The sequence below is a fragment of the Antennarius striatus genome, chromosome 5, assembly GCF_040054535.1.
Source record: "Antennarius striatus isolate MH-2024 chromosome 5, ASM4005453v1, whole genome shotgun sequence".
NCBI classification, from domain to species: domain Eukaryota; kingdom Metazoa; phylum Chordata; class Actinopteri; order Lophiiformes; family Antennariidae; genus Antennarius; species Antennarius striatus.
Window position 1 is genome coordinate 10,188,053 of NC_090780.1, and position 17,616 is coordinate 10,205,668.

At 43.0% G+C, this 17,616-nt stretch overlaps 2 protein-coding genes across 3 annotated transcripts; one reads left to right on the forward strand and one right to left on the reverse strand.

Annotated features, from left to right (window-relative positions):
- Nucleotides 1-16: 16 nt before the first annotated feature.
- brpf3a (bromodomain and PHD finger containing, 3a) lies at nt 17-11,769 on the forward strand. 2 transcript variants are annotated; one of them, XM_068314747.1, is made up of 13 exons: nt 17-314; nt 1,740-3,256; nt 3,487-3,643; nt 4,627-4,758; nt 4,905-5,033; nt 5,142-5,454; nt 5,562-5,900; nt 5,985-6,536; nt 6,705-6,780; nt 8,767-8,843; nt 9,025-9,122; nt 9,247-9,401; nt 9,496-11,769. In XM_068314747.1, the coding sequence occupies exons 2-13, from the start codon at nt 1,758-1,760 to the stop codon at nt 9,677-9,679; spliced, it is 3,711 nt and encodes a 1,236-aa protein (XP_068170848.1). In that variant the 5' UTR covers nt 17-314; nt 1,740-1,757; the 3' UTR covers nt 9,680-11,769. The 2 variants fall into 2 exon arrangements, with proteins under 2 accessions (XP_068170848.1, XP_068170849.1); XM_068314748.1 differs by having other exon boundaries at nt 4,630-4,758.
- Nucleotides 11,770-12,343: 574 nt separating this feature from the next.
- On the reverse strand, nt 12,344-17,484 carry LOC137595003 (vacuolar fusion protein MON1 homolog B-like). The gene is made up of 6 exons (XM_068314749.1): nt 17,334-17,484; nt 16,689-16,783; nt 15,991-16,590; nt 15,057-15,849; nt 14,443-14,590; nt 12,344-14,289 (listed from the first exon to the last, which is right to left on the reverse strand). Exons 2-6 carry the CDS (start codon nt 16,765-16,767, stop codon nt 14,062-14,064), a joined length of 1,848 nt encoding a protein of 615 aa, XP_068170850.1. The 5' UTR covers nt 16,768-16,783; nt 17,334-17,484; the 3' UTR covers nt 12,344-14,061.
- Between the last annotated feature and the right edge of the window lie 132 nt (nt 17,485-17,616).

Below are 17,616 nucleotides of genomic sequence, written 5' to 3' on the forward strand. Positions count from 1 at the left end.
CCATCTTGACTGAATATTTAGCCTCATCCAAGAACATTAATGTGATATCTTCGGGATTTTTGCGTTCATAAGTTGTGAACCAGCATCATTAGAAACGTTTAAACCATTACTATGAGGCCGGGTCTGCTTTATGTGTCTGAGCGAAGTCACGGCGGAGAATTTAAGTGCTGAAGATGACGCTGTCGCTCTTGAAATTACCGGCTAGCTAAGCTAACAGCTAGCATGTCCGACTTGGTTGTAGTGTGTCGCTAGCTGACTGTAGGCTAGGTGCTGCTCCTGTCTGGCACACGCACTGCAGCGGACGATTTTTCAAGGTAACCCTCTCTGACATGTTAAATATCTTTCGCGTTGCTTAAACTTCTGCAGTTTTGTGGCAGGACTTCTGTGTGTCCTGTCCGACCGAGGAACGTAATCACATCAGCAGGAGACGGTCTTTTTTGTACAGGTCTCGAGTACAAAGCCAATTATTTTGCTCGATTGCAGTGTCGGGATCTAATGTATACATGCAGTTAATTTATACACACACGCACGACGCATACAGTGTGTTTGCTTTCTGGTTGCTGTCGGTATATGTAATTGGGCTGCTAATCAACTGGCAGTCCAAATGTTGTCTATGCTGTTGTGCGCTTAAAATGGCTGACAGATGTTAGATACTCGGGTTGGTATTTATTGCTCCTCAACCGAACTACACACAACTACGCACAGCAACAAGGACAAATAGAGAATCCTGGAATCTGATTGGGCAATGAGGGAACAAGGACCATGACGGACCCCTAGCTGCACCAATGGAAACACATCGAGGCGCACAAACCAAAACGAGAATTTACTGTAGATTTGCCTGAGTCGAGAGTTGTCGAAATAACACGCTGTTTTTATTATGAGCCCACTAGGGTTAACCCTTTTACACAGTTTTATTAGTTTTAAAAGCTATACAAACTTGAACTTGTACACAAAAATGTACTGTTTGTCTGAAGCGTACTGTTTACTGCGTTTCTTTTGTAATTTATTATAACATTTATACTTATAAGATTAAAAATCTTTTAAAATTTTTTTTAACTTACTATTCGTAACACCTCATGTGTTGTGCACCAAATTGGTAAATAACGTTTATTCTCATTCTGAGAAAATTTGCCAGAGACTCATTGTTAGAATACAAAACCATATCATATGAAAGCAAAGGCACCATTTTAAAATAATTTAGTTGTAAGTTTAGTAATATACTTACATTCTTGTAGTGAGAATCTGATGTTTGAATAGTAAAATCGTGACAAAATCAGTTTTAGTAAATTCAGAGATCTAATGTCTGGAAACCACAATTACAGAAAGAGGTAATTACCTACCCTTCTTTAACATAAACTCAAAACAGTATATATATTTTAATTCTGTAACTCACCTTCATTCATTTGTGTTCCACCATGCCTATTATTAATTTAATGTCAGCATCACATTTAGAGGATTGGCAACACAAATCAGAAAAAATAAAACACCTGAACATTCCACAGGAAATGGGTTATTTGATAATAGTGATATTTTTTTTACAATGAAAGGAATGAGGCAGGGTTGGTCACCTGAAACACACAAATTGTTCAAGAGTTTTAGTCCAGTAGGAAACATTTTTTGGGGAAAAAACTTTATTGGTAAACAAATAGTTTTTATAATGTGTCCCAACTTGGAATTGGGGTTTAACAGGAAACATAAATGCATGCATTAAGTCTGTTTTTCTCCTTTGTGTCTCCTAGGGGGCTGGTGTAACTCCCATGCAGAGGGTGAGGAGGTGGGAATGTTACACAGCTGTTAGCAGACTCAACATGGGTCGGGGTCGAGGCAGAGGGAGAGGACGGAGCAGGGGGTCATCGGGCCAGTTACGGCCCCCCTCGCCTTACAGACTGCAGCTGTCTCCATCCAGGGAGACTTTGACTTACGCACAGGCGCAGAAAATAGTGGAAGTAGATTTAGATGGAAGACTCCATCGCATCAACATCACAGACACTCTGCCGGTGATCACAGAAGACGAGATGATGGCTCAGGATATCGTTGAATGCAACAGCAACAAGGAGAACAGCGAACAAATGCAGAGTAAAACCAGACTGTGGAGGAAACCTCCAAACTGTAAAAGTAGAAGAAGTGGCAAAAACACATCTTACCAGAACCAACGTCCTGGTTCTGAGCAGCACACAGGATCCTCCCAGCACCCGTCCCACCAGAGCCCCCTGCCCGAGCCCACCTTTCGTGTGCTGAGTTCAGTTTGCCCCTCTGAGGCGCCTCCTCTCCCGGCGGCCTACTACTGCTACGTGGAGAAGTCGCTGGAGGAGCAGGACAGCGTGGCCGAGTACGACATGGACGAGGAGGACCTGGCCTGGCTGGAGATGGTGAACCAGAAGAGGGTGACTGACGGCCACGCCTCCGTGTCTCCGGACACGTTTGAACTTCTGATCGACCGCCTGGAGAGAGAATCCATCCTGGAGTCCCGCAGCCAGGCGCTGTCCCACAGCGCCGTGGACGAGGACGCGTTCTGCTGCGTTTGCCTCGACGACGAGTGTCTCAACAGTAACGTCATCCTCTTCTGTGACATCTGCAACCTGGCCGTCCACCAGGAGTGTTACGGCGTGCCCTACGTCCCCGAGGGCCAGTGGCTGTGCCGCTGCTGCCTGCAGTCCCCCTCCCGTCCTGTCGACTGTGTGCTCTGTCCCAACCGAGGAGGTGCCTTCAAACAGACCAGTGACGGGCGGTGGGCCCATGTTGTTTGTGCCATATGGATCCCGGAGGTGTGCTTCGCCAACACGGTGTTTTTGGAGCCTGTCGAGGGGGTCAAGAATATTCCCACTGCTCGCTGGAAGCTCACCTGCTACCTCTGTAAGCAGAAAGGCAGAGGAGCGTCCATTCAGTGCCACAAAGCCAACTGTTACAGGGCCTTCCACGTCACCTGCGCCCAGAAGGCCGGCCTGTTCATGAAGATAGACCCGGTGAGGGAGACGGGCGTGAACGGCACCACCTTCTCTGTGAAGAAGACCGCTTTTTGTGAGCATCATTCTCCGCTGGGTAGTCGACGGGATGGGTCTGGAGACGAGTCAGTGGAGGGGAGGCTGGTGGGGGGGAGGGGTAACCGGGGTCAGAGGTCGTATACTCAGAGTCCTCCTCCTCCATCCAACAAGAAGGCTCCCAAGGGGCAGAAGAAGAAGAATACGAAGGGCTCCGGGGGGTCGACGCGTCGTTCAGCTGTGCCTGTGCTGCTCGTGCCTCAGATCCCGTCTCACAGGTGTGTTTACAAGCTGTCAGGATTTAAACTGCCAGATGACCATATGGATTTAATGCTGTGTCTTCTGTCAAAGAAGGGGCTCAAGATCATCCGTCTAGGGATCAATAAGAAATATTGACCTCTTGTTTTTTGTATGCAGTGATGCTTTAATGGAGCTCACTGTTAGTTGTGTTAACAGGACCACAGTGTTGCCTCACAGGTATTAATATGAAACTTTCACATCTCCTCAGGCTAAACAAGATCTGTACAGGAGTTGAAGTCCAGAGGAAGAATCAGTTCATGCAGAGGCTTCATAACTATTGGTTGTTAAAACGACAGTCAAGAAACGGGATGCCTTTAATACGCCGACTTCATTCACACCTGCAGAGCCACAAGACTGCAGAACAGGTGAGGACAAAGACCATGAATGCCAACTTGTTTTTGTGCTGTACTTGTTAAATGTTGTACAAGAAGCTATCAGATCAGTGAAAGTGGTCTAAATATCTGTAGTTTTACTTCTATTTTTTTTTTCAGTCAATCACAAAATAGCTGATGAAGTTGTACAGTTTTTACAACATGTGATTGTGCTCATTTTAGATTCGTTTAAAGCTAATCTCAAGGTAATTGACTCATGTTACTGAATCGCTGTGGTGGAGCGTCCTAAATCATCAGAACCACACTTTTCAGTGATTGTTGTTCAGTCACTGAGACAAACTGCTTCACACACACGCTTGTCTTCTCACACGTGGGAATCAAAACATACGCACAGGCCTCACTCTTAGTGAATCTGATTCACACAACGCTTCGCAGCTCTGTCACTGGTGTTAGAACTCAGACCACATCAGAGTGACTCGTAAACGTTCAGAATGTTTGGGTTATTCTCATTTATACTCGGTCAGAAACATTGATTGTTAGGCTTATCCACTACAGTGGATATTGATTATGTCATTTTGGAGGTTTGAAGGTTATTGTAGACTACAAGAAATGTGGATGTAGGGCAGCGCCAGAATTGAGTCTGTGATCCACTAGAGGACTTTCAGCATCGGTACACGAGGAACATGTGAATCATGTGAATAATAATACTTGTGTACCGTAGTAGTGTCAGAATGGCCAGCGTGTTTTAATTACCGCCACCCATCGCCTCATTGTGAGATTCATCCTTCACCACCCAACCAATAAAAATGTGCTCTTTTAAGTTTTCTTTGTCTTTCTCCCCCTACAGCGGTTGAAATATGTTTGCTAAATGTTTGATATTTGCTTTTGAAAAGTAGAACAGACTGATTATACCGAGGTATTTAATTTCTCTATACTGCAGCTTGTTTCCATAATTCTGATTGATGTGAAATCTTAATTGAAAACAGAATCTGTTATGCTTGTTTCTTTGCATTCAGAAGGAACCTGATGAGAAGCTCTGCGCTGCGAGAGAGGAGCTACGATACTGGCAGAAGTTAAGGCAAGACCTGGAAAGAGCCCGACTTTTGGTGGAACTTATCCGCAAGAGAGAGAGGCTAAAGAGAGAGCAGGTGTGTAAAAGAGGACACTGTGGTGATTTAATTTGCTTGACAGGCTTCTACCGGCATTGCATTCAGCTATTAACCATATGCTATACATTGAAGCGGTAATTAAGACCTTTGGGTCCCTGAATTCCCTGTTTTTCCTTTTCCTCCAGGTGAAAATTCAGCAGGCTGCTCTTGAACTGAAATTGACGCCTGCATTGGTGCTTTTACGATCCACCTTGGACCAACTGCAAGAGAAGGACACAGCAAAGATCTTCTCTCAGCCAGTCAATCTGTCAGAGGTAGGCGCTGATACAAAACAGTTTGAATTAATGCAGTTTTAATCCGGTTTCTGCTTTGCTTTGGCTTTTCTTGGAATCATCTAAGTCTTCTTTTCATGACTTACCTAGGTCCCAGATTACCTGGAGTTCATTTCCCAACCCATGGACTTCTCTACGATGCGAACCAAACTGGAGGGACACGCTTACTGCTCCATCGCAGACCTGGAGAAGGACTTCAACCTCGTCATCTCCAACTGTCTCAAGTATAATTCCAAGGACACCATGTTTCACAAGGCAGCCTTACAGCTGAGGGAGGTGGGTGGAGCGGTTCTCCGTCACGCCCACAGGCAGTCCCAGAGCATCGGCCTTGACCCCAGCACCGGCATGCATCTCCCAGATGCTCTGAACAAACAGGGATTCTACCACTGCACATGGGATGATGGTGAGTGGGGAACGGGGACTAGCCGTTTCTTGGAGAACATAACCCCCACATCTCAGTTACTGATTCGCCTTTTTCCTTTGTTGCTTCTCTTCTCGTGCTCCACACAGTTGACTCTCTCTTGGACCCAGACAACAGACTCCACCTAACCACTGATGAACAGCTAAAGACCTTACTGGACAAACTGGACATGGTGACATCCATGCGTACCAGCGGTGGCCGAACTAAACGCATCAGGCTGCTGCGCCGAGAAATCAACGCTCTCAGACAAAAGATGAATCACCAGCAGCACAGCTCTCATTCTGTGAACGGTAATGACAAGGAGGGTGACGGAAAAGAAAGGGGAAAGGTGGAAAAGGAGGAGCAGGAAAGAAGTGAGAAGGAAAAGAGAAATGAAAAAACAGGTGTTGACAACAGACCTTCAGCAGCGGTGTCCAACTCTGGGACAGGTAAGACCTTCTTCTGTTTGAGATTGAATTATGTGTTTCAAAGTTATTTAACCGTTACTTCTATTGGACTTCTATTTGATCCAGATGACTCTCCACCTGTGCTCGAACTAAGCTGCCCGGTGTCATCACCACTCCCAGGAGATGCTCCTCTGGAGCCCCCAGTCCTGGGCATTGTAACCGGTGGACGACGGTCACCTGGACGGTCCTACAAGCGTCAGAGAACGTCCCGCAGTGGAAGCAAAAGTCAAGGTGAAGATGAGGCTGAAGTTGGTGAAACGCCGTCGTCACAACCAGAAGCTGTTCATGAAGTCACTCCGCTGGGAACGCCCCCCACCCCGCCTCTGGTTGGAGTTGGTCGTCGTACGTCTGTTTTATTTAAGAAGGCTAAAAATGGGGCGCGGATGGCAAAAAACAGGTCCCCTCCTCGCCAGAACGGGAAAGCATCTGACGATAAAACAAACGGGTTGGAGAGGACCCCCGCCAGACCAAATTCACCCAGTGTGACCAACATCACCACCTTACCCCCTACGCCCAGCGCTTCCCCTACGCCTCAGTCTCCATCCTCTCACCACCTGAGGTCCAGAGGCCACAGCTCAGAGAGTGAAGCCGAAAAACTCCCTCCACCGCCGAGAGACAGTGAGCATATAATAGATTACTATATGTACTCTCTCTCTCTCTCTGTGTGTGTGTGTGTGTGTGTGTGTGTGTGTGTGTGTGTGTGTGTGTGTGTGTGTGTGTGTGTTAGTGTATTTGTAGAAAAATTCTGGAGTTTTGTAGAGTCACTGTTTGATCTGTTTTCACTAGAGCTGACGAACGGGAAGCACGCCTGTGCAGACCATGACGATGATGAAGACGATGATGATGAAGACCAAAAACTAGAGTGAGTTTGGAATCTTTATGAGTTTTCATAATTTGTGTGAAGACTGAATTAGGTTTAATAATAAGCGAACTGAAGGAAGAAAATCAACTGAAAACAAGTTCAGATTTGACAAACAGCACAAGGATCGGGGGCTCAGCCTCTGTACGACAGCGATTGTAAATGATTTTTCTGTGTTAATACATTCTTTACAAAACGCTGCTCCACACTCGTGTTAAATGTCACACCTCTTACTGCTGTCACACGTTCTAATCGCACAAGGGATCGGCGTGGTTCTACCTCTGTTGTGTTCACTGTAAACAAACGGGATTCTAGAGAGTGGCTCTTGTTTTGTAACGCTGCGATCTCAGAGGAAATGGAGGTCTTCCCAGAACCCCTAATTTGTTGTTGTAATTATACCACTTAAAAATCAAGGGCTTAAACTGCTTGATTTAATAAAAAAAAGGGGATATTCATTTTGCAGTAAGTTCATGAATATGAAAATGAAGATTGGCTCCCAGCAGTCTGCCAGTATGGACAGCTGGATTTAACTAAGATTGGTGAGACATTCTGGTGGCTTCAGATCATAAAGAATAAACGGTGGAGCTCACAGCCAGGTTAATAGAGAAAGTAAGAACATATCTCCATGTTCAACGTGATGACAGAACAGCTGTGTGCCCTTAAACCACTTTTTCATTCATTGAAAAGGAAGAAACTTATTATATTTATCCTCTTGGGGAAGTTATTTTTGCACTCAAGCCTATTTTTCACACACACACACACACACACACACACACACACACACACACACACACACACACACACACATGCACAATCCTGAGAACACTCCCCCAGTGGTGTGGACATATTCTAAGGTGACAGTGCCTCGATTCACTGGGCTCAAATTGTGAAGGGGGATGACATCCACATTTCTTTTGTGGATCGGCTGCCATAAACTCTGACCCTCGACCCCGATGATACTATTTGTGATGAGCTGGGGACTTTAGGCTTCATCGGTTCCAGATCTTGGCAAAAAAATGAATACAACTCTGGATGGAAATAAATGTTACGACATTGCGTAAGCTGATCAAAATTATACCCATCAAATCGATGCTAGAGTGAATGTGTTCCATGATCAAAGTTAAAGGCAGTATTGCGTTTTTTATATTCTTTATTGATCACTAGAGGGGATTGGAAATGTGGGGGGAGATGGTGGAGCGATGGGTGCTAATGCAGCAGTCAGGGGAACCTCACAGTGCCCTTGAGCAACGTACTATCCTAAGTGGAGTACGTTTTTAAAAAATGGATTAGTATGTGATCACATTCTGTTTTGTTTTAGCCCAGAACTTTCCCTGGCGGGTTAGATTAAAGTCTAGCCTCAAATACCGGTAACCCCATACTCGTGCAGATTCTCATTCTTCCAGGTCTGGAGTTCCAGCAAACTAAGATGCATTTTTCTAATCGCAGCCTCCTGTACATTTCCAGCTGAGACAGCCTCACAGAAGGTTTAAATACCTGAACTCCACACCAGTCAGTCAGAACTGAACAAGCCTTAAATTTTTCTGCCTTGAATAAAGTTGCACCAGGATGGCCGAGTGGTTCAGGCGTTGGTCTTAAGATCCAGTGGATATTTGTCCACGTGGGTTGGAACCCCACCCCTGGTAAAGTCTGGGGCAGCTCATTCCAGCTTTAATTATAAACAGTGTGGGTGGTGCACTGTGGCTTTTTCGGGGCGGCAGTGGCTCAGTTGGTAGAGCGACTCGTCCAACGATGTCCATTTGACGGTTCGGTTACCGCTCCCACCCGGTCAATCGGAATGTGAGCTGACAGAGAGAGGTGTCAGATTATGCTAACGGTGTGATCTGCAGTGAGCTAACAATTTACCTACAGGGATTAATAAAGTATAATCTATTCTATTCTAGAGTCGCATCTGCTTCAACCTCACAATTTACTGCACTTAACTTAAAAGTGACTTGCTTCTCTTGTTTTTCTGATTTCTTTTAATTTAAGTGTCTCCCCACCTAAAAGAAGTCGTGGTAAACCTGCACTGGTTAAAGTTCCCAGCAGTGACAATGGAGACATCTCTGGTGGGTACGGTCACAAAGCAAACAAAATCCAGTGAAATACTTGTACTTTTGTTCATTGAGTTTGGTGAACAGTGTAACGTTATGCACCATTTTGGAAGCGATACAGTTTAATTGTCATTTTGAGATTGAAAAGCATCATGAACATAAATTAATTAGATGTGCTGGAATATTTTATTCACAGGAAAGTCGACACTTCTCTCTGTGGATTGTGAGACCAAGCTCGCACCGCTGGACCTGGTTTGGGCCAAATGCAGAGGATATCCATCGTACCCAGCAATGGTGAGGATTTGTTTAATCGGTGATGATCACAGATTAAACATGGTGATGTGATGGATCAAAATCAGAGAAGCTGATCATAGACAAGACTGATAACTTTGCCAACTCTCAACATTTATGGTTGCAGATTGTGGACCCGGACATGCCCCAGGAAGGGCTTCTTCATAACGGCATCCCCATTCCAGTGCCTCCTGTGGAGGTGCTCAAACTGGGCGAGGTGAGGGAAACTGAAGAAGGCGAAAAGCTCTTCTTAGTTCTCTTCTTTGACACCAAAAGAACTTGGTAAGATTCAGACAGGCAGACTACACCTGGTGCTGATTGTGGAAACAAATAGTAGTCGTCATAGTTACGTTGAAATCGTCTCCTTTGGTTTTAGGCAATGGCTGCCACGGAACAAACTGCTGCCTCTAGGGAAGGATGACACTGTGGACAAACTGCGCTTAATGGAAGGCAAGAAACCCAGTGTTCGCAAGTCTGTCCACACTGCGTACGACCGGGCAATGTTACACCTAAACCACGTGAGAGGAAATCTAAACTTCACTCCCTCCAACTTCATATGAATTTTAGATTTTATCATCTTAAACAGACTGGTTCATCAGTGCTCCTAAAACAGTGACGGTAAGACGGTCACTGTTTGATGGCTTTCCACGTAAAACAGTCGCCGCAATTTTTTAAATGGAGTGAAAGACATTTTCATAGAAGTATTTGTTCGTTTATTTGTGTCATTTTTGGAAACATTTTACACAACTGCTGTGGCTCCATGTTCCTGTAAGGTTTCTACTAGAGGCCAAAGTGAGTCCAGTGTCATGTGAGAAAGTGTAAATTATTTAGGAAGGGGTGTCCAAACTTTGTAAGAAGGGCCAGATTTGATAATATCAACATGTCCAATATTAATGGCAATATTTAAAACAATCAGAAATAAGAATGAAAATATTTTGTTATTTAATATTTTAATTTATATTTAACAAACAGTGAGGTTACACAAGTTATCTGAATCTCCAGCAGAACCTGTAAAGAACCGTGTGATAACAGACGTGTTGCTCTGATAACACAACAAAACCCAACACTAATGCGAAGAGTAACACTGAGCTCTGGATCTCAATACGTGCCTAAAATGTCACGTAGGGTCACTCTGTCTTGATTGCAAACAGTTCAAGTTAAAAGCAGAGAACATCTGCTCACACAAATATATGGAGACAAACAAGCTTAACATTCTCTTCACAAATGCACCCCCATCTGGAAACTTGTCCTTAACCAGCTGCCGTTTAAGATACTTGGAGATCTGCAGGTGTTGAGTCCACATCAGGAGGGTCCAAACGTCTCTCACTGAGGACGACATGCAGAAAAATATACGAATGGCTGGTTCACTGTTAGAGGTCGAATGTAGGTATATTATACCTAATAATTGAGTATTCTTAAACAAAAAAAAAAACAGCCAACGTCACAACTTTCCATTAATGTAATTTCATTTATTGTGTTGCAAACAGGATTAACAGGACATTCTGAAAATAGCAGCCTCTGATTGGTTCTTAGACAATCACTCACTTTCTAACTTGTGTTTCGTTGACTCTGTAATGTCGGTCATCTCTTACGACCTTTTTCTTTCGTCCATTTGGAAGGGGTCATTCTGTGCAGGGTTTGTATGTTCTTCCCATGTCGGGATGGGTTCTCTCCAGGTTCTCCAGCTTCCTTCCACCACCAAAAACATGCAACTTGGAAAGTTGTTCATGAATGAATGAATTTGGAGGGAGAGGCTGTTGTAATGGGTCTTTAGTGAACACGGGTGGCTCCACTAGTGGTGAAACCAAGAATTACAACTCGGTCAAGTGAGTTTCATGAGGGGTCCACATGACATTATATTTTTATCATTTGCCCACAGGCTGTAGTTTGGACACCCCTGATTTAAGGGATTCTTTTCATTCTAAAAATTTAGATTGTATTAACCATTTGAAATATCGGGGTGTTTAATAAAGTATGAAAGTCCCACTTAAAGGTTGACTCTTATCTGGACTCGAGTGAAGCTCTCTGTCCTTGATAATTTGAATTTTTGTTTATAAAAATATTCCATCACTTATAATTTTTATATAGTGTTGGTAATTTTACAACAACTTTGTAAAATAATTCCAAAACTTCACATCGCCCTTTTTGGATCTGGCCTTTTAGCCAGAGTATTGTTCAAACATATAAACATTAATTGCAACCTACAACAGAACTGTTGAATAACTTGCACTACGTATGATTTTTATTCAACAATTCTAAGTATTGCTTAGTGGATTGAACAACAGGGGTATCAAAGAGCAACAAAGTCAATAGAAATACTGATAAGTCACTGGTTTGCCAATGCAGACATTCCTGAACTGTTGGTTCAGCCATGATGTGTTGTTGGTGGGGCGATGGAGGACCTTACTTATTTTTCCATATTGTGAAACTGTATTATGAAAGTAGAATGTTGGAGCTACTGTACTTGGTTAAAAAGACATGAAGCCACTATAGAGGTGAAGGGAGTTATTTTTAGTTCTGATAAAGTCTACTGCAATTACTCACTGAAAAATTGTACGTAAATCGGGCTGAAATTACTTGACAAGCACAATCGGTTTGTTTAAAATATATTAACAAAAAAAAAAATCCAACAAGTTAGGATTGGTGACGTCAGGAGCCACGCATGTGGCGTGTGTGTGCGTGTGTGTGTGCGTGCGTGTACAGAATATACATATGAATCAAACATTGATGTAGTTAAGGTGCATGTGTATAGTTTTGTAAATATGTAAATGTATATTTATATTGGCTTACATGAAGTAATTTAAGGAATGCAGGAAATCAAATTTAGATTTTAATTTATAATTTGTGGCAGTTGAGTGTTATTTAAAAGTAAAATATTGAAAAGATTTATGTACGATGCTCAGTAGCTCTTTGTAATAGTGATGGTATAATCCAACATGTCAGAACATATTCTATAGAAGTGGTGCGGAACAAGACCCGAGGTGTCCAGACAGCAGCAACAGCACCTGTCTAAACGCTGGGTGGGTGTTTTTGTTCCTTCTTGGGTGGAACAAGAGATGTTCGATCTTGCCATTTGAATTGCTCTGCAAGATCCTAATCTGCCTGAGACAATATTTTCACACACAAGAATAAATGCTGTTTGAAACAAATTCACGTGTATGTCGTCTATTAACGTCCTTTCCCCTGAGGTGTCGCTGGAAGACAGAGTCCAGGCGTAACAACAGACGACAACGTGTAACAGGCCTGAGTGGCTTCCCTCCGCTGCCTCCCTTTATTAGGTAAAAGAAATGTAATCTGCTAAATGAAGGTCACAAACCTTGAAAAGGTATAACGCTTCAACATCTTCTCACCAGGACCTTGGACATTGAAATATGTTTTTTGTGTGCTGTCCTGCTGTCTTTAAGAGGTTTGGACACACACTTTCATCCACTTTTAAACAGAAATCAGAAATGGTCAACTTCCTGATCCATTTTACATCCCTAAATATACTGTAGTTGTGAAGTGCAGTGCAAATGTGATAATTATCCAACCAATACAGCTTTCATTCATGCAACATTCTCGTTTATCACTGCTAGCACTGACTGCTCAGTTTTGATTTCTCTGCCTAAACTGCTGTAGACTTCACTTAAAACAAAGTCACGCTGAGTGAATCAGACGTCCACAACAAATGACACTGATAAGACATTTCATGTTGAAATTACTTGATGTTATGGGTCCCTTGATTAGATTGTATACAAATCTATTATCATTGCACAGCACAAGCACAGTTCAAAGATCCGTCATGTTCTCGTACATTTCCTGGAAATAACAGTGTAACACTAATACAAGTTGAATTTCTCCAAAGAATAACTCAGAATTCAAGTAAATAATTACTGAAAATGGTATTCTTCATATTTGTAAAAATTGACCATTTTGTAGACAATTATCGTACGTTCAGCTCACGTAAGGTTATTAGAGCAATTCATTAGAACTCTTTCACAGAAATTACATAACTTATAGACCCACAAAATCAAGTTTCAGTATGTGTAATATCTTTATAGATTTTTCATTACATCTATGCTTCACTGGTACAAGTATGGATTTCTGCACCTGGTATTTATTCTAATACTACTGACATACTTTAAACACTTGAATTGACATAAAGTTCCTCAAAGGACAAAAGGATGAGGCTACTGTTTGTAGGTAATCTTTACAAAACTTATCAAAAAAGAATTCACCTTATGACTACTAGAAGTCTGCAGGAAAACACTGCATCTGCTCAGTGGTATAATAGCTTAACAAATGGAAAACTCATAAGTGATGAGGTGTAACAAGATGGGATTTCCTGTTGTGCACAAACTGTAACCTGACCATTAAATTTGATAAAACATTGGAACATGAAACCAAATCGTTTTTAAATTCTGCCTCATGCTTGTTTAACCAAATTCCTTGATGGTCATTTGTTTGCTCATAGTCTTATTTGACACCTGGTGACCCCATCCTTGTTCTAGTCATTTGGTTTCATTCCAGTTTCTGTTGAACCCACAACATAATTTATTTTCCTACATTTCCACTTCATAATATTGGGATGTTTTTGTGCTGTAAAAAGTATCAATACGTAAGAACTAGTTTGTGAATTTTACTCCTCATTTCTTTGGTTCATGAGGCGATGACTAGAGAATGTTAATGATCTGTTGTCTATGGGATACATTCACCGTCTGGAAATAAATGTCTCTTATTGCAGTAATAAAACAATGTAAAACCACTTAAATATCAATGAAATTATATTCCACCACAGTCCAATTTAAAACATACTAATGCTGTTTTGCCCTGACTCTTTCAGATTGAAAGCAGAGTAAGTCAGTTCCAACAAGTGTCAAAAGAGGGTTTGAAAATATCTCGGAATGAGTGTCTAAATCATCGATGAATGAGGCGGAGCAGCGGTAGTGTCGCTGGGAGGGTCCTATAGAAGAGACATGAAGCCGTTATCTGTAGAGTCATGTTGGTCAGATTTGCCACCTCTAGAGCTCTTGCTGGGGTTCGGAGTGGTAGAATACTTAGGGGGGTATCTGATAAAGAGACGGTCCTCCTCCTTCTTAATCCACCTCAGCAGCTTAGTGATCGCAGTGATGGCACAGGCCTTTGTCACCAGAGGGCTGAAGCATGTGTACAGCTCAAATTTACTTGTGACCTATAGAAGAAAGGAAAATGGACGTTTCATAAGAGGGCGAAAGAAACATCAAATATAAGAGAAATGCTGGACAGTCAGCATTAAGTCTGAATACCAAAATAGACAGCATTCAGAGATTATTCATGGAAGCTGTGACTGAAAACGTCTACATACCCATGCTAGCAGTGTCTCCTTCTCAGCGACGTGGTAGATGAGTTTGAGGGGTCGTGAGGTGCTGTGGATACGACTGTGCATATAACGATAAAGGTCGAGCAGTCTCATTTTCTCCTCTTCACTGCTGTAAGGTGCCTCCATCTCTGGGCTGCAAGCAAAAATGTAAAGGTTACACACACACACACACACACACACACACATAACCGACAACGTTCTGACACAAAAGACGGTAGAACACAGAAATATAAGAGCAATGCAGCTGAATTCATCCATTGTCAGCTGCAGAGGTGAAGTGAACTGATGTGAAATTCTGATTTCTAAATGAGCGCTTCCATTGGCACCACATGCTTCCAGTTCAGCTCATTAAGAGATAAATGGAGTGAATTTGCAGGATTAGTGGAAGACTGTTTGAATTTATTAACATTTCTCCGAGCCTGCTTTCCAACCAAACCTTTTAAAAGAGTCTGCATGTTGAAGTGAAGAACTATTTTAATTATATTATAATTATATTATATTATATTACTTTTTCCACCTTGTAAAGATAAGGCACGAGTGTCAGCTCGTGTGTCCCTGTTGTATTTGGATGAACAACAAATGCATAAAAATACACAAACCTGGTGAACTGAGTGAGCTGGCGGTAGTTGTCTGGCACATCGAAAGGCTTATACATAAAGTGTCTGAGGTCTGAAACGCCCACCTGGCTCACGCTGTACGACTGCACTTTTGCTATGAGGCTCAGGGAGTTCTGAGCCGCCATCGCCTCCTCGATCTTCCTCTTGCACTCAGCTACAGCATAGAAAGCTTCCTTGTCTGTTGAGAGCAGCAACAGACAAACTGTGCATTCTGGCGGGTCCAGGTAAGATATGTACGCATAAAAGTAACAGTCAGGATTAAAGAGTGGGAGGCAGATGGGAGTCCAGATCTCCCCAGCTTGAAATGCAGAAGATGCTCCAATGAGGTTGAGTAGAAGATGGACATCAGCAGGTTCCAACCTGGTGTCCTCAATGACTGTCTTTTCTTGGACAATGGTGAGAAGCTGGTTCTTGGCAATAAGGATGGAGAAAACAAGATTGGGAGTGATCGCTTTCTGCAAGATCTGGCTGAGAGAGTCCCTGAGAGAGGAAGCTAAAGGCAAGCAATGCACTGCTTCTAGCAGGAAGCTGGGGTCTGAGTCCACCAGGTTGAGCAGGCCATCCAGAATCTTCTCTGAGCCTGCCAGGAGTCTCCTCAGGTCATAGTTTTTCTTGTGTTCAAAGATACGGGATATGCTGGCTTGTGTGAGCATGCTGATGATCTGATAGTAGACGTAAAGGAGTTCTCCACGCAGCTGCCTCTCCGACTGATGACTGCTGGAGACGCACACAAGCACTAGGGGCCCTTTCTGCAAGAACACCACAGTATGTTCCTCTGATGGAAAGAAGAACAGACATGTGTCAAAAATAATATGATCTAAATGTTGATCTAAATATAACACAAAAGAGATGTAACGAAATGAAAATGACATTTACCATAATTTCACAAAATATATTTGGAAAAAAAAGCTCTCACCTGAGTAGACTGAACGGATGATGTTATCTCCACTTTGAACAAAAGACACCAGGGCCATCATAACTCCCATCGTAGACGAAAGAGCCTCTTCACTGCCGTATCGGGAATAGATGGGTTTTCCCGCCTCACTTAATACAAAAACATGTTTCCTGTGTTGCCGCCAGCTGTCCGCCGTCACATCTTCATCACGATGAGTTATGAATGCAGGAGTTTCCTGGGTGCCTGCTTCCAACAAAGGAGATGACCTCCCCTTTAAACCTATACCTTGTTCCTCAAGCTTAGCCTTGGCCAGCATCGCAACCACAAACTCTGTAGTTTCACCCTTGTCATTATCAGAGCTAGCATCCACAGGTCCTCTGTCGTCTGCAAGATGTGTGGACACACAGTTCTGACACTCAGACTCTTCTGTCTCATTGGTCTCCAGCCTGATTTCCTGGTTAGAATTAGATTTTGCCTCCAGATGATGCTCTTTTCCAATAGCAGCTGAAGGGAGTAACTCTTCAGGCTCCTCTTTGTCGACAGTGTCACCACCATTTCTCCTCTCAGGATAAGGAAACATGTGATTCCCCAGGAGGGAGAGAGAGGTCGCCAGGGTGTCAGCTATAATTTAAAGAAAAATGAACTTATAAAATGAATGATAAAAGTAGAACATGCGTGATCCATTGAGAATAGATATCATGAAAGAGTAAATAACTTACCAGGTGGGTTGCTCTCAGAGGGGGGATCACAAGTATTCATTCCCCCAGCCTCTCCTTCTTGGTAATTGTCTCTCTCCATGATACCATCCCAGTCACTGATGACAAAATGGACAAGAAGCATACTACATTAAAACAGCTTGTAACTCGGATAATTCATTGCTTGAAGCTCAGAATGACCTTTTGCTTTTCAATCTCCAATGAATGGTGGTGTTTATATTGGACCGGCGGTCAGGTCACATGATAACAGAATAATTGGGGATTGGAGAATTCCAAGTACAAGACAGTAGAGGTCTGGACTCTGGATTTAAAGATTGATTCCAGTAATCTATACAACGTTAGCTACAGATAGCAAACTGCCATTCGACCGGAGGAGATAATAGCTAATGTTCAATTGATGATAGGAGAAGTTACTGATAGAGCAGATGCTAGCTTCTCTTAACTCACTCACCGGCTAGAAAGCTTACTTTTCCATTTTGATAAAGGTTTGATTGTGCATTCCGATGGCACTCTGTGAACACTGACCGTGGTTACATGGCTAACACTGCCTGTTAGCAACACAGATCGATTTCATGGCCTCGGCTTTAGCATAGAAACAATCGTGGTCAACTACAGCTGAGACAAATACAGACAAGTGGTAGTACTTACAGTTTCGATCGGTCGAAACGTCGAGTTGAACACCCTAATGTCCTACATTCGTGTTCATCGGCTACTGGTCGCAAACAAGCTATCAAGAATGAGAATTAGAAAACAAATTCGCCTCTAACCGCAGACATCCGGAATCTCTGATGACAACTTCAACTGACCAATCAGAGCGCTTGCTGGTGAATGCTAGCCCCGCCCTCTAAGCAGGTTACGGTCGTACGTTCGTAACGTAGTGAAGGCTTTTTCTTTAATCCGACTAAACTGACGTATATTGAGCTGTTTTAGT